General features: G+C 37.8%; 1 protein-coding gene across 1 annotated transcript in view; it reads right to left on the minus strand.

The window, feature by feature from the left end:
• Positions 1-14,838, minus strand: part of ACOXL (acyl-CoA oxidase like) — a 315,044-nt gene that overhangs the window by 14,872 nt on the left and 285,334 nt on the right. The window contains exon 18 of the mRNA XM_012742778.3: positions 7,318-7,419. Within this exon, the coding sequence (XP_012598232.2) occupies positions 7,318-7,419 (102 nt within the window). The remainder of the gene's footprint in view (positions 1-7,317; positions 7,420-14,838) is intronic.

Genomic DNA, 14,838 nt, shown 5'->3' on the forward strand with positions numbered 1-14,838 from the left:
GTGTCTGCCACACTTCTGCACATTCTTATTCCAAGCCTCATCTGCTAAGAATAAAGCAATATACCAATGGCTATCCCTACCCAAAACTATTTAAACAACCCATAGAACAATGGCTCAAATGCTTTTCTTCCTCTATGATTCAACCATTTGATTGACTGAACTGAAACTAAAACTCAAGCTCTACTGGTCCTTTTATGCTTGAGCAGGCACATCCAGAGTTCAGATCACATGCTGGGCTCCTGAGCAGCTCTCACCCCCTCAGGGAGAAAACCAACAGTGCCTTTCACTGGGGCAGATGTAGGCTGCGGGCGTTTGTGTCTGTCCCTGTGTCTACTTAAAGGCAAGGGTGCAAAACAGGACTTGGGTTTGCGCTGGTGAATCTTGGCTTCACCTAGCACACCGGTGGGCACACCCAAATGAAAACAGTTTTATAGGCATGGGAGAAAGGCTCAGGTGGGCTAAAGTGCCAACAGAAACAGTGCATCTAGGAATTGACAGATGAAGACTCAAACAGGACATGAAGGCAACATTTGGGTGAAGAGGTGACAGCTATGGGTAAAAATGTGATCAAATATCGGGGGAGGGTGTCCAGATTTCTTGGTCCTGATTTATTTTCTCTCTTCCTGAATGAATTTTTGGTTTGCTAACACTGCTCTTCTTACAGGCAATTCCCCGTGGCCTCTGGGAGGTGGAGGAGTGGCCGTCCTCCCTGCTGTGCCCGGGCAATGCAGCCGCCACACTTCCCTGCAGGTCCTTCATCACCTGCACGCTCACATGGTTCCATTATTTGAGTTCAGGGCAGGAAATAGAACCTGATTCAACATTTTGCTAAGTATTATTTTCACCACAATGAATAGGGTCCTTTTTTGATCTGTAACCCACAGCTGGGCTGTGGTTCTCTCAACACACACAGACTGAAAAGCTTCCTTCTGCGTTGATTTCTTAGAGTGGGCTGACCACATGTCCACATGTACTCACTGCTTCTCCAAACGTCCCAATGGAGTCACCGTCCCAATGCTGGTGGCTGCTGACAGAGCAGGGCAGGTAGGGCAGCTGTGCCCAGGAGTTCAGGGAGCAAAAGGAGGCCACACTATCTATAACTCCAATCTATTTTAAAGGATGGTGTAAAATCAAGTAAGAGACTAACACAGCCCAGTTTTCATTTGCATTAAAATATACCACTCTAAGAAACTAAGATTCTTATCTTGTTTAATTTTTCCAAAAGCAAAATGAAGTTGGTTTGAATGAGGATACACAATGGTTAACTGTTGTGTTATTTTGAAAGGCTTCCTTCCTTAAAATGAGCCTCAGTTGACGGTTACTCTCTGATGCTGATAATTATCTGAAGCAAAATAAATACAAATGTCTGGGTTAATAAAGACTGAAACAGGACAATGCCTGGACACTAAATTTTGTAAAGAACAAAGAACACAATTGTTCTATACATACCCTTGCAAAAACACAAAAATAATAGTGGACAGGATACGGCAGCCTTGTATACTTAAGAACCTTGTTATGATGGAGCCCCCGGGGCACCACCACTGGACGGACCTCATTCCAGCCAAGTCCCACAGTGGGGACTTCAAGGGAGAGCAGCTCATCCTGCTCCTCAGTCTTGGGGACTCTAGGACACAACCCATAGAACCAAAGACCAAATGATATTGGCAGAGGAATAGACACATAGATGCACGGGTCTAGCACAGCAGTAGAGGGGAGTCTAAGACCTGCCATGGAAGCCTCAGCTCCAGCACTCACTAACTGAGTAGCAAGGAGGCCTCAGCTTCCTAGGGCCTAAAGTGAAGTAAGAGTTGTTGACACGAAAGGATTACATAAGTCAATGCATAATGGACCTGCTTTGTCAACACTGAAGTTCCAGACAAAAGAAAGGCATTAGTTATCATTTCTGAAAGGCTGTGACAGATTGGCTTGAACTTAAAAAAATAAAACAAACCCTAAGCCAACCCTCTCTCTTCTGGGCCTCAGTTGGACAACTGGGCACTTGTGCTACCTTCTGAATATGCAGATGGGTTTTGCGGGTTTGGGGACATCAGGTAGGCCTTTGGGGAAGCACTTGAACTTCTCAGGGCTTTCAGTGCTTGCAGTACTCCAAGCAAACAAGCAAGGCTACAAATGAGTGATGTCTTGGCTTAATCCACCTCCATTGGGGATTAGGAGTTCAGATTGCTATACTCAGCCAGAATCGTGGACAATTGTTTAACTTCTCTGTTTCTTAATTTTACTCATTTGTTGAATGGGGATTATATCAGTTTTATTTACCTTGAAAATCTTTATGAAAATTAAATGAGATAACTTTTTAGTATAAATATATGTATTGCTAATTATCATTAGACAGAAGCTTCAGCATAACTCCCATGTGTTCTGGAAAGTTTTATTATTTACAGTCAGTCTAAGCTGATTGTTATCTCTCTCTGCTGGCTTTCTGTGTTTTTTATAAGCTTTTTATTTTGGAATACTTTTAGATTTGCAGAAAAGTTCCAAAGATCACAGAGAGTTTTCAGAGGACCTTCACCCTGTTTCCCCTAATGTTAACATCTTATGTAACTATGGTCCATTGTAAACACTAAGGATCCAATATTTGTGCATTACTATTAATGAAACTACAGACCTTATTCAGATTTCACCAGTTTTTCTATTACTGTCCTTTTCCTGTTTCAGGACACCACATCGTGTTTAGTCAGCATGTCTCGTGGTATCTTCTGATCCGTGATGGTTTCACAGTCTTTCTCGTCTTTCACGCATTGCCAGTTTTGAGGGGTACTGGTCAGGTAGTGTGCAGAACATTCTTCAGTTTGGCTTTGTCTGATGTTTTCTTCTCAAGATTAGACTTGGGGAAGAGGAAAGTGCCGTTCTCATCACATAACATCAGAGGGTACAGCTATCGCCATGATGTCCCACTGGTGATATTAACCTTAATCACTTGGTTAAGGTGGGATCCAGCAGGTTTCTCCACCGTAAAGTAACGATTTCCCCTTTCCATACTCTATTCTTTAAAATAAAAGCAAATCCACTAAGTCCAACACACACTCAAAGGAAGAGGAATTACATTTCACCTCCTGGAGGGATGAGTATCCACATATGTTATTTGGAATTCTTCTGTAAGGAAGACTTGTCTTTTTCTCCCATTTATTTATTTAATCATTTATATTTATCCTTATGAACTTGTATTTAATTGCTTTATACTTTGAGTCATTATCCAGCACTACTTTATTTATTTGGTTGCTCTACTGGCAGCTCTTTCAGTTAGCTCCTTCCTGCGTCCCTTGGACATACTCCTATTGTTGTGGGTTTTTTGGTGGTTTTTTTTTTTTTTTTCCTTAAGCACTTTCTTACTTTCTGACACTAGAAAAGGCTTCAGGATCATCTGGTTATTCACTGCTCCAGCCCTAGAATTAGCCATTTCTCCAAGGACCCCTGTTCCTTTTATTGGAAGATGGTATCAGAAACCAAGAACCGGGCACTGGGTGTGGTTGCTGTTTTGTTACTGGCTGATGCTGATTTTTATCTAAATAAAATAAATGAAAATGTCTAAAGTCAAAGAGATATGGGTTTTTATTGGCTGCATTAGTTTGGCAAAGTCATTTTGGTCACTTTGGGCCTCATCTATATGTAAGGAAAATGAAAATCATGCCCAGGATTGTTGTGGGGTCGTGTGGAACAACACAGAAAGGACTTTGTGTTTTTCAGAATAGAAGGCTCAGTTATTTATTTATTTTTGACCAACTTTCCTCCTGAAAACAATCAAAACATTTGAAGAAAATATGGGAAACATCTTCAAAACATCAAAAAGTAATAAAGCCAAAATTTAAAGGCAAATGAGGACCTAGAGAAATAAACAAGAAAATTGCATTTGCCCTAAAGACATTTGCCATTTCCAGCAAATTGGAACTTTCACTTTGACAGCTTGATGGAGGTTGTGCAGGGGGTAGAAGATAATGATAGTCAAACATCAGGGATAGAACTAGGCAAGAAATTTAACAGGAGACCCTTGCCATGTTAAGCTGGGATATCAAAGAGCTATAACACTGGGGGAATGTAAAGAAATTGCTACCTTTGTTTTAAGTGTTTGAATCTTCTAGGAAACCTCAAGCCTTGAATTTGGTTTAAGGAGGATCTCAAACTCTGAGTGCTTTCAGAAGCCTTGCAAAGACAGGTACGTTCAATATGGCCTTCATATAAATCTGACACATTGTTTAAAAAAAAATGACCAGCACACAATAAAAGATAACCAGACACATAGCAGAAGCAATGGACAAAAGGAAATAAACCTGAAGAGATTTAAGATGTTGGAATTATTAGCTACACAGATTATAAGAAAGTATGTTTCAATATATAAAAAATAAAAGACAATATTAAATATATCTTTGGGGAACAAGAAACTAAAAAGTAACGTGATATAATGAAGAAAACAAAAAAGAATTTTACAAACAAAAATTAAAAATTAAAAATTTTGAGAATGAACTAACCAGCACATTAGATGTACCTGAAGAAAGAATCTGTAAACTTGAAGAGATAGCATATAAAAACACCTAGACCAATCATCACAGTCTGCTTTATTCTTCTTTGCAAGCACATCCCTATTTAGCACCACCAATTGACCAAGGATCCCAGACATTTTAGTGAAGAAAAAGCTGCTAATATTAACAATTTCTCTAAAGGCTTGAGATCCCTGCAAAGGGATGTAGTGGAAGAGGGAAAGGAAGGAAGCTCCACTCTCTTCTCCCCTTTGGGGACATCAGAAAGGAGTGCTCAGGAATGGCAGCTCAGAGATCTGACAAAGAAAACATGTCCTGTAGTCCTATAGATAAAGCTTGTTCCAAAGTGGCTGGCTCCTCCCTGCTTACCTCCCAGGCTGCTGGGATGGTCCAGTAAGTGAAAAGTATGGAAAGCATGCTGCACTGTAAGAATACCAAAGCACTGCAACGTTGCATATGAAAGTTCATTTCTTTTTTTTTTTTTTTTTTTGAGACAGAGTCTCACTTTGTTGTCCAGGCTAGAGTGAGTGCCGTGGCGTCAGCCTAGCTCACAGCAACCTCAAACTCCTGGGCTCAAGCGATCCTCCTGCCTCAGCCTCCCGAGTAGCTGGGACTACAGGCATGCGCCACCATGCCCGGCTAATTTTTTATATATATATCAGTTGGCCAATTAATTTCTTTCTATTTATAGTAGAGACGGGGTCTCGCTCTTGCTCAGGCTGGTTTTGAACTCCTGACTTTGAGCAATCCGCCCGCCTCGGCCTCCCAAGAGCTAGGATTACAGGCGTGAGCCACAGCGCCCGGCCCGAAAGTTCATTTCTTTTACTCAACATTCCTCTGATGGATTATGTACCTGATGCTACATCACTGAAATACCTGATAGCACAAATTTAAAATCTTTTCTTATGTAGTCTTTTTTTTTTTTTTTTTTTTTTCTCTGTTTCAATTGAAAAGTGTTCCTCCTTCTTCCCAAAGTAAGAATTCTCTTTGTGGAAGGCAGTCTCCAAAGATAGCTGCTATCAATTCTTTCCTTCCCGACATATACATGCTAATCCTCACATCGAGAATGACGTCTCCCCTCCAGCCCTGAGTCTGCGCTGGTGTTGTGACATGCTCTGCTAATAGAATTCAGTAGGAGCAACGCTATGCTGGGTTCTGGGCCTCAACTATAAGAAGACTGGCATCTTCTACTTTCTCCTTCTTGGAAGCCAGCCATCATGTAAAACATCAACCACCCTGAGACTCCCATACTGTGAGTCAGCCCAAACGAGGCTCCCTGGAAAGAAATAGTTGCCCATCTGTTTGAGGTGCCAGCCATGAGGCTGAAGAAGTCACCCTGGATACCTACCCCCAGCAAACACCATGTAGAGGAGAACTATCCAGCTGAGCCCCGTCCAGACTGCAGAATCATGAGAAATGATACTATGAGTTGAACGTGTCCCGCAAAGTTCATGTGTTGGAAACTTAATCCCCAATGCAGCAGTGCTGGTGCTGAAAGGCGGGACCTTTAAGAGGTGATTAGGTCCTAAGGGTTCTGCCTTCCTGAATAGATTAATGTCATTATCACAGAAATGAGTTCCTAATAACTCCCTCTCTTTTCTCTTGCTCTCACCCCCTTTTGCTCTTCCTCTTCCTACCACGGATGCTGCTGCACAAAGAGCCTTGCCAGATGCAGGCCCTTTGACCTTGGACTTTCCTGCTTCCAGAACTATAAGAAATAAATTTCTTTTCTTTATAAATTGCCCACGCTGTGCTATTTTGTTGTAACAGCAAAAAAATGGACAAAGACAAATAATAAGCCGTGGTTGTTTTAAGCCTTAAGTTTGGGGTCATTTGTTAGATAGCAATACATGACTGAAACATTATTACATAAACTTTTCTCCATAATTTCTGTTTCCCTGAAAAGGAAAAAGATTCTTCAAGGTTCTTCAGGGGCCACTGTCGTCTGGCCCCTGCACACTTCTCAAGGTTTTCCATCGGACAGGTGAAGTCTTCATTGTTTCTTACCACGTCTGTCCTGTGTATTCCCAATCTCCGTGGTCATGCTCACCTCATCAACCCTGTCTCTGCAGGTTCAACTGCATTTCCCCTCTCAATTGAACTACCACCTCCACTTTGTGTCTTAATTGTCGGCTCTTCAAGGTCTAGCACAGAATGACATTCACTCCTAAGACATCTGACCTCTGAACTCTGAACTCTCATGGCCAGGTTCATTGGGAAACTTCCACTCTTTGGTGAGGGTATTTGTGTTTTTAACGTTGGTTTTGTGTCCCCAAATATAATGAGCTTCCTTGAATGCAGAAACTGAGCCTGTTTGTTTTTCAGCATCTAACAGAGGACCTGCAAGAGAGGAGGCATTCGGAAACACGTTTTGCTGATGAGTATGCTGTTCACATTCCGTTTCTTTAGCATTTTGGTGGTGATTCACTGGCCCCACCTTCATTTTCAGGTGCGCTGTAGCTATCAGATTGAATTCTCATTGTTACCACTGACATAAAAATACTACAGGTCTTTTTTCTGAATATGAAGAAGTAGAAAAACGAAAATCATTAATACTTTTTTTGGCCAGGACAAGAAAATACTTTGATCCTCTCCTCCACTTTTCATGTCAGAAAGTGCACGTACAGTGAGTCATTCCCTTGTCACTTAAACTCTGAAGCGTAATACGATCATGGTAGGCAATGAAAACATGTATGTGAAGTCCCAGAGGCATAAGAATTCATGAGTGGAAACCACTAAAAGATTGGCAGGACTGTTTTCTAAGAAAGCAAAGAGCCCAAGGCTGATGTTCAAAGGGTTTCTTCCACACCCCAGGGACCCTTACCTGGCTCCGGATCCTCACGCTGGCTGTGGGAGTCAAGTATTTATGTTCTAAATACCAGGCCCGCTCCTGGAACACCAGCCTGGTCCCATACAACAGACAAAACTAAGGGATTGGGGAAGAGGAAAGAAATGGACAAACAGCAATATATTAGAAAACGCAGAACCTAAGGAGGTGAAAAAGACATAACATAATATTACATTTCATACAATCATAACTGTTAATGCTTTCTCAAGGCCAAATGGACATGCAAGTATATGTTTTATTTTTTTAAACCATTCTATGGAAAATTTAAAGCATATGCCAAAGTAGGACAAATAGTATAATGAACTCCCATGTATCCATGCCCCCAACTAAAGAGATATTAACTTGCATTTCACCAATACCCTCGCCTAGTTCTCCTCCACCCCAGGTTATTTACAAGCAAGGTCCACACAGGGTATCTTTTAAAACATACATGTAGGATTTCTGTTTGCCTTCCATCTCAATTCATGGAAGACTGCTCTAAATATACATTCTCATTAATACGATGTTGATACTTCCCATTGAGGATGGTTTGATTAAACCTTCACAAAAAAAAAAAAATAGCATTCCTCATTTACATTTTGTTTCAATACATTTTTCCTATTACTTTTCTGAAACCTGCACGCGGAGTTTCTACATGACATCAGGGGCCCCAAGCAACAATACATGAGTTTTCCTATAGGAAGAAATAACTTTTTATTTACTTTTTTTTAACTTAACTTTTAATTTAATTTTTTTTTTTAAGACACAGCACCTCGCTCAGTTGCCCCAGGCCAGGGTGTGGTGGTAAAATCATAGCTCACTGCAGCCTTAAAATCCTGGGTTTAAGCAATCCTGCTGCCTCAGCCATCCAAGTAGCTGGGACTACAGGTGGACACCACCATGCCTGGGTAATTTATTAAATTTTTTGTATATACAGGGTCTTGCTCTGTTGCCCAGGCTGATCTTGATCTCCTGGCCTCAAGCAATCCTCAGCCTCCCAAAGTGCTGGAATTATAGGTGTGAGCCACAATGCCCAGCCTCACTTAACTTTTGATATCCAATAATTCTAAAATCACACAGAAGTAGAAAGCATAGTATAACAAACCTTCACGTATCCACCACCAGCTTTGATAGTTGCCAGTCTTGTTTTGTGTCTACTCCCACCTATCCCCCTTTTCTGTATCATTGTGGAACAAACCTTCAGGCATATAATTTCATACATAAACATCTCACTGTGTATCCCTAAAGATGTTGATTCTTTAGAAGTAAGATAGTTTCAAAATCAAACTGAGCAACAACAAAACCCTCCTATTTGGAGCAAATGCAGTTGATCTTCAGATGAGAAGGCAATATGTCTTGTATGGACTATCAGAAGTCACGTGGTTCATAGTGATGCAGACAATGCAGTCTGTTCATTCTTTTCTTGAGGTTCTGAGACATCCTGGGAATAGCATCATTATGAGAAGCCTCAACTATTCAGTCTTCCCAGAAAGGGTCACAGTGTGGCTAGCAGCTTTTATTATTACATAAAAGATATTTAAGATTAATTATAGCTCCTTTATGAAATTGCTGGAGTATGGGCAGTCATTGCTTGGCCAGTGTAAGCTTCCTTTGGCTCTTTTATATAACACCAGTAAAGATGTTAGCTGATCCTACAGACCTGGTAAGAGTGACTGAAAAATACTGCCATTCATCCTGAAAACATATATTCTTATAAAAATAAATATCTGTTATGCGATTCAGCTAAATCACATGTCTCACGACGAACTTCATATACACTACAAAAATATTTGCTATGAGTTTCTAGGTGAAGAAAGTTAATCCTCATTGCTCAGGTGTACAAAAATATAAGGTCAGTGATAAGAAATCAAAAACTATAGAAGTATAAAAAAACTCAAAAGTAGATAACTCTTTCTAAAGATACAGACTATGGGTTCTGGGTCTGGGTAACAGGAGAGACGACTTCCTCAATCTCTCTCATTGAATGTAGCCATAACTCCTGAGCAAAGTGCAGGAGAAGTGATTTGAGGACTGAAAAATAAACAGTGGCAGACAGATTGGGGAAGGATATCAGAATTCAAAGTACTGTAAAACTGGCAGCAAATTTAACTCTTTTTCCTCATGCTACTCATGTCCCTGGAGGCATGTGTAGCAGAGAGGGATAACTAAACCCCAGATTTCTGGCTGGAGAATGAAGCAAGGAAGGCCCAGAAAAGCAGAAAGTGCCAGGGAGGTCATGAATAAGGAAGACTTGGGAAAGCAGACTCAATAAAGTTCTTTATGAACTCTTGGGCTCAGCCCCAGTTATGCATGCATGGATTTGATGCTAATTAGCATACAAAAGAGTCTGAGAACTGAACTAGCGGACAGATGAGAATCCAGGTGCCAGAACAGCCAGTGAATGGTGGATGGAATATATCCGAGCAGTGCTGCAAAGGCTTTCAAGACTAAACTGACGTTGGAACCACAGTGAATAGAGGGTACATTGAAACTTGTAGCCCAAACATAACCAAGTACATCACATGCTAAAACAAAAATATCAACATTCGTCATAGGATTTAAACAAGATCCAGAATCTCATAACATAATATTCAAAATGTCTAGGAAATTATCCAAAATTTTTCAGCATATGAAGGAAAAGAGAAATATAACTTGCATGAGCAAAGACAATCAACAGATGCCAACAGCAAAATGACACAGATGTTGGAATTATCTGGCACAAACTTTAAAGCAGCTGTTATAAAAATTCCCAAACAAATAATCATAAACCCTTTTGAAACAAATGATAAAACATCAGGTTTCAGTAAAGAAATAAAAGATATAAAGAAGAAACAAATGAAAATTTTAGAATTAAAAATACAATGATCAAAATAAAAATGAGCTCAACAGAAGAATTGAAAGGACAAAAAACAGAAGCAGTGAAATAGAAGACAGAATAATAGAAATTATCCTATCTGAACAACAGAGATAAAATAGACTGAAAAGAAAAAAGAACATATCCTCAGGGACCTGGGGGACCCATGGGACAATAACCAATGATCTAACCTTCATCACTGGAATCATGGAAGGAGAGGAGAAAGAAGGCAGAGCTGAAAAGTACTTGAAGATATAATAGATGAAAGACTACCCAACTTTGGCATAAAACCAAATGTATAGGTTTCAGAAATTCAGTGAACTCCAAACAGGGTAAACACAAAGAAATCCATGGCCAGACACAATATAATCAACATCTGGAAACTAAAGACAAAGAAAAAATCTTGAAAGCATCTGGAGGAAAAAAATAACATGTTACCTACAGAAGAACAGCAATCTGGATGACTGGATCTCTCATAAGGAACTATGGAGTCCACAAAGAAGTGGTACAACATTTTTCAAGTACTGAAAGTAATAACTGTCAACCCAGAATTCCATATCCAGTAAAAAATATCCTTCAAGAATGAAGGCGAAATAAAGAAATTATCAATGAATAAAAACTGAGGGAATTTGTTGCCAGATCTTCCCAAAAAAATTGTTAAAAGAAGTTCTTTAGTCAGAAGAAAAATGAAAGAAGCAGCAATGAAATGGGAAATATCAATTAGCAATGATGGAAGAGCAAAAGAAAGGGTAAATATCTGCAATATAGAATAAATATGATGCACTATTCTCCTCATGAATTCTTTTAAAATACATTTAATGCTTGTAAGCAAAATTTGTAATATTATCTATTATGGTTTCCAAAGTATATAGATGTGCTTATAAGATGCCTATGACAAAAAATGGGAAAGGAACACTTTGGTGGTAAGATTTCTATGTTCTACTTGAAGAGATAAAAATATTGATTTTAAGTAGACTGTAAAAGTTAAGTATGTAGATTGTAATCCTTAGTGCAACCATTATAAAGAAAAAATATACAAAGGGATTTAAATAGATCAAAATGAAATCCTAAAGAATATTTAAGTAATCCAAAAGAAGGTGTGTATTGTAGGCTGAATAATAGCCATCCAAAGATATGGGTCCTAATTCCTGGAATCTGCAAATATTACTTTATAAGGAAAAAGGGCCTTTACAGATGTGATTAAGTTAAGATGCTTAAAATTGCAAGAGTATTTTGGATTATCCAGTGGGTCCTAAATACAATCATATATATCCTTTTAAGAGAGAGATTTCATAGACAAAAGAGCAGGAAGCAATGTGACCACCAGAGACAGATGTTGGAAGGAGGTGGCCACAAGTCAGGGAATGCCAGTAGCCACCAGGACCAGGAAAATGTAAGAAATAGATTCTCCCTGAGAGCTGCCAAAGGCAGTACAATCCTGCCAACACCAGGATTGATTTTGGCCCAGTGATACTGATTTCAGACTTCTGGTCTATAGAACTGTGAGAGAATAAATTTCTGTTGTTTTAATCCACCAACTTTGTGGTAATTTGTTAGAGCAGCCATGGGAACCTAATACAACATATAAGAGGAAATGCAGGCATGAAAAGCAGAAGAAACAAACAGAAAAAATAATAGATAGACCTAAATGTAAACCTATCAATAATCATATTAAATGTCAATAGTCTAAACAGCTGTTAGAATGTTCCTGCCAAAGACAGGAATTTTAAGAATGAATTTTTTAAAAACCTGAACTGTATACAATAAAATTACTTCAAATACAATATCAGTGGCAAGTTAAAACTAAAATTATTTTAAAAGATTTATAAGCAAAAACTTATCCAAAGAAGCCTGCAGTGGCTATGTTAATATCAGATAAATTAGACATCAGAGAAAAGAAAAATTCCAGAAATAAAGAAGTTATTACATAATGATAAAAAGGTTAACGAAGCACGAAGATGTATAAGGCTAAATGTAAATTCACACACACAGAACTTTTACATGAAGCAAAACCTAGACAGAACTGAGGAACTGGACAAATCCACAGGCATAGTTGGAGATGTCAACATTACTCTCTTAGTAAGAGACAGAACTGAGACAGAATGCTAGTGGACACACTATCAGCAGGATACAGAAAAATCGAACAACATTATCAACCAACTGGATCTAACTGACGTAGCATTCTACCCAAAAATAGCAAACACACTTTTCTTTTCCAAGGGCACATGAGACATTCACCAAGATAGATCATATCATGGGTCATAAAATAAATTTTAACAATTAAAAAATGTAAATGTAAAGCATACCTGGTATGTTCCCTGATTATAATAGAACTAAACTTGGAATCAGTAAAGATAATAGGACAATCTCTAGACACCTGAAATTAAACCACACACTTCTAAATAATTCATGGGTCAAGGAGGGAGTCTCAAGGGAAATTATAAGAGAAGAAAAATGAAACATATAAATAGATGTGGAATGCAGGAAAAGCGTTGCTCAGTGGCAAATTTATAGTAGGAAATGCTTGTTTAAAATAGAAAAGAGAAAAAGTGACAAGTCAATAACATAAGCACTCACCTAAAGAAACCAGAAAAATAAGAGTAACATAAACCCAAAGCAACCAGAAAATAATAGATACATATCAGAACAGAAATCAACAAAATAGGAATATAATAGAGAAAAATAAATGAAAACCAAAGCTTGTTCTTTGAAAAGACAATTGATAAAGTTTTTACAGGTTTACAAAGACAAAATGGAAAGACACAAATTACTAAAATTGGGAACAAAAGAGGGAAAAACACTACAGCCTCTCATAAATCAAAAGGATCAGAGGGAAACTATGATCAGCTTTACTTACATACTTTGATAACTTAGATGAAATGAGGCAATTCCTTGAATACTTCATATCACCAATAATCATACAAGATGGAATAAATAACATGTCTTAATAAAGATTAAAAAAATTGAATTCATAGTTACAAAATGTTATGAAAAAGAGACCTCTAGGCCTCAATGGTTTCACTGGTGAATTCTACCCAACATTTAAATAAAATTAACACCAATTCTACACAATTTCTTCCCGGAAATAGAAGAGGAGGCAATCTTTCCCAATTCATTTTATGACATCAGCATTGACAAGATACCAAGACTAGACAAACGATAGTACATGAAGAAAAAACTGCAGTCCAATATTTCTCATGAGCATAGACACTAAAATCTCCTACAAAATATGAGCAAATTGAATGCAGCAACATATAAAAAGAATAATATACCATGACTAAGTAGACTTTCTCCTGGCAATGCAAGGCCAGTTGCATAATCAAAAATAAATCATTGTAATTCAGCATATTAACAACGTAAAAAGAAAAAAACACCACATAATCTTATCAGTTTATATGACAAAATGTTGACAAAGTTTAACATTCCTTCATATTAAAAAAATACTCTTAGGAAACTAGGAATAGAAGGGAACTATCTTATCCTGATTAAAGACAACTACAGGAGAAAAATACAAACAAACTCCCACAGCAAGTATCATATTTAGTGGCAAAAGGCTGAATGCTTTCTGCCTAAGATCCAGAACAAGGTTAAGATATCAATTCTCATCACTCCTATTCACAGTCATGCTGAAAATCCTAGCCAATGCAATAAGGCCAGAAAAAGGAAACAAGGGCATAGAAATCAGAAAGGAAAAAATGGAACTGTTCCTATTCACAGACAACATGATTTTTTATACAGAAAAAAATCACAAGAAATGTCCTCCAAAGTATCCTCAATCCTCTAGAACTAATAGTGAGCTTAGCAAGGTCACAGGATACAGGGTCAAAACAAAAAACATTAATTATAGTCCTAGATACTAGCAATGTACATTAGAAAGCAAAATTTGAAATAATATACCTTTTACACTAGCTCCCCCCAAATTAATCAGTTATAAATCCACAAAAATGTGTACATCATCTTTACACTGAAATCTAAAAATTCTGGTGGAAAAAAACAAGGAAGAACTAATACAAAGGATTGGAAGTGTTAATATAGTACAATTGTCAATTCTCTCTGACTTGGTGCATACATTTTACATAATTTCAATCAAACTCACAGCAGAATTTTTTGTAAAGACAAACTGATTCTAAAATTTATATGAGAAAAGGAAAGAAACTAGAATAATGTAAACAATTTTCAAAAGAAGAGTAGTCAGAGAAGTCACTTTATTTGATTTTAAGACCTATTTATAGTATAATATAAAGTAATGGTAATCAAGATAGTATAGTCTAGAAATAGACACACACATTAATGGAACAAAATAGAAAACTTAGAAATAGGCACACACAAATATGCCCAAATGATTTTTCACAAAGATGCAAAAGAAATTCAATTAAGAAAAGATAATATTTTCAATAAATGATACTGAAACAATTGGATATCAACAGTCAAAAGATAAGCAAACCTTGATGTAACCTTTACATCTTATATAAAAATTAGCTCAAAATAAATTATAAACCTAAATGTAGAAAAAAATGGGAAAAAATCTTCATGACATATGATTAAACAAGGTTCTTAGGTATGACTCCAAAAACATAATTCATAAAATAGAAAAACTGATAACTTGGACTTCATCAAAATCAAAACTTTTGCTCTGCAAAAGGCACTGTTGGGGGAATGAAAAG

The sequence above is a fragment of the Microcebus murinus genome, chromosome 3 (assembly GCF_040939455.1).
Source record: "Microcebus murinus isolate Inina chromosome 3, M.murinus_Inina_mat1.0, whole genome shotgun sequence".
NCBI lineage: Eukaryota > Metazoa > Chordata > Mammalia > Primates > Cheirogaleidae > Microcebus > Microcebus murinus.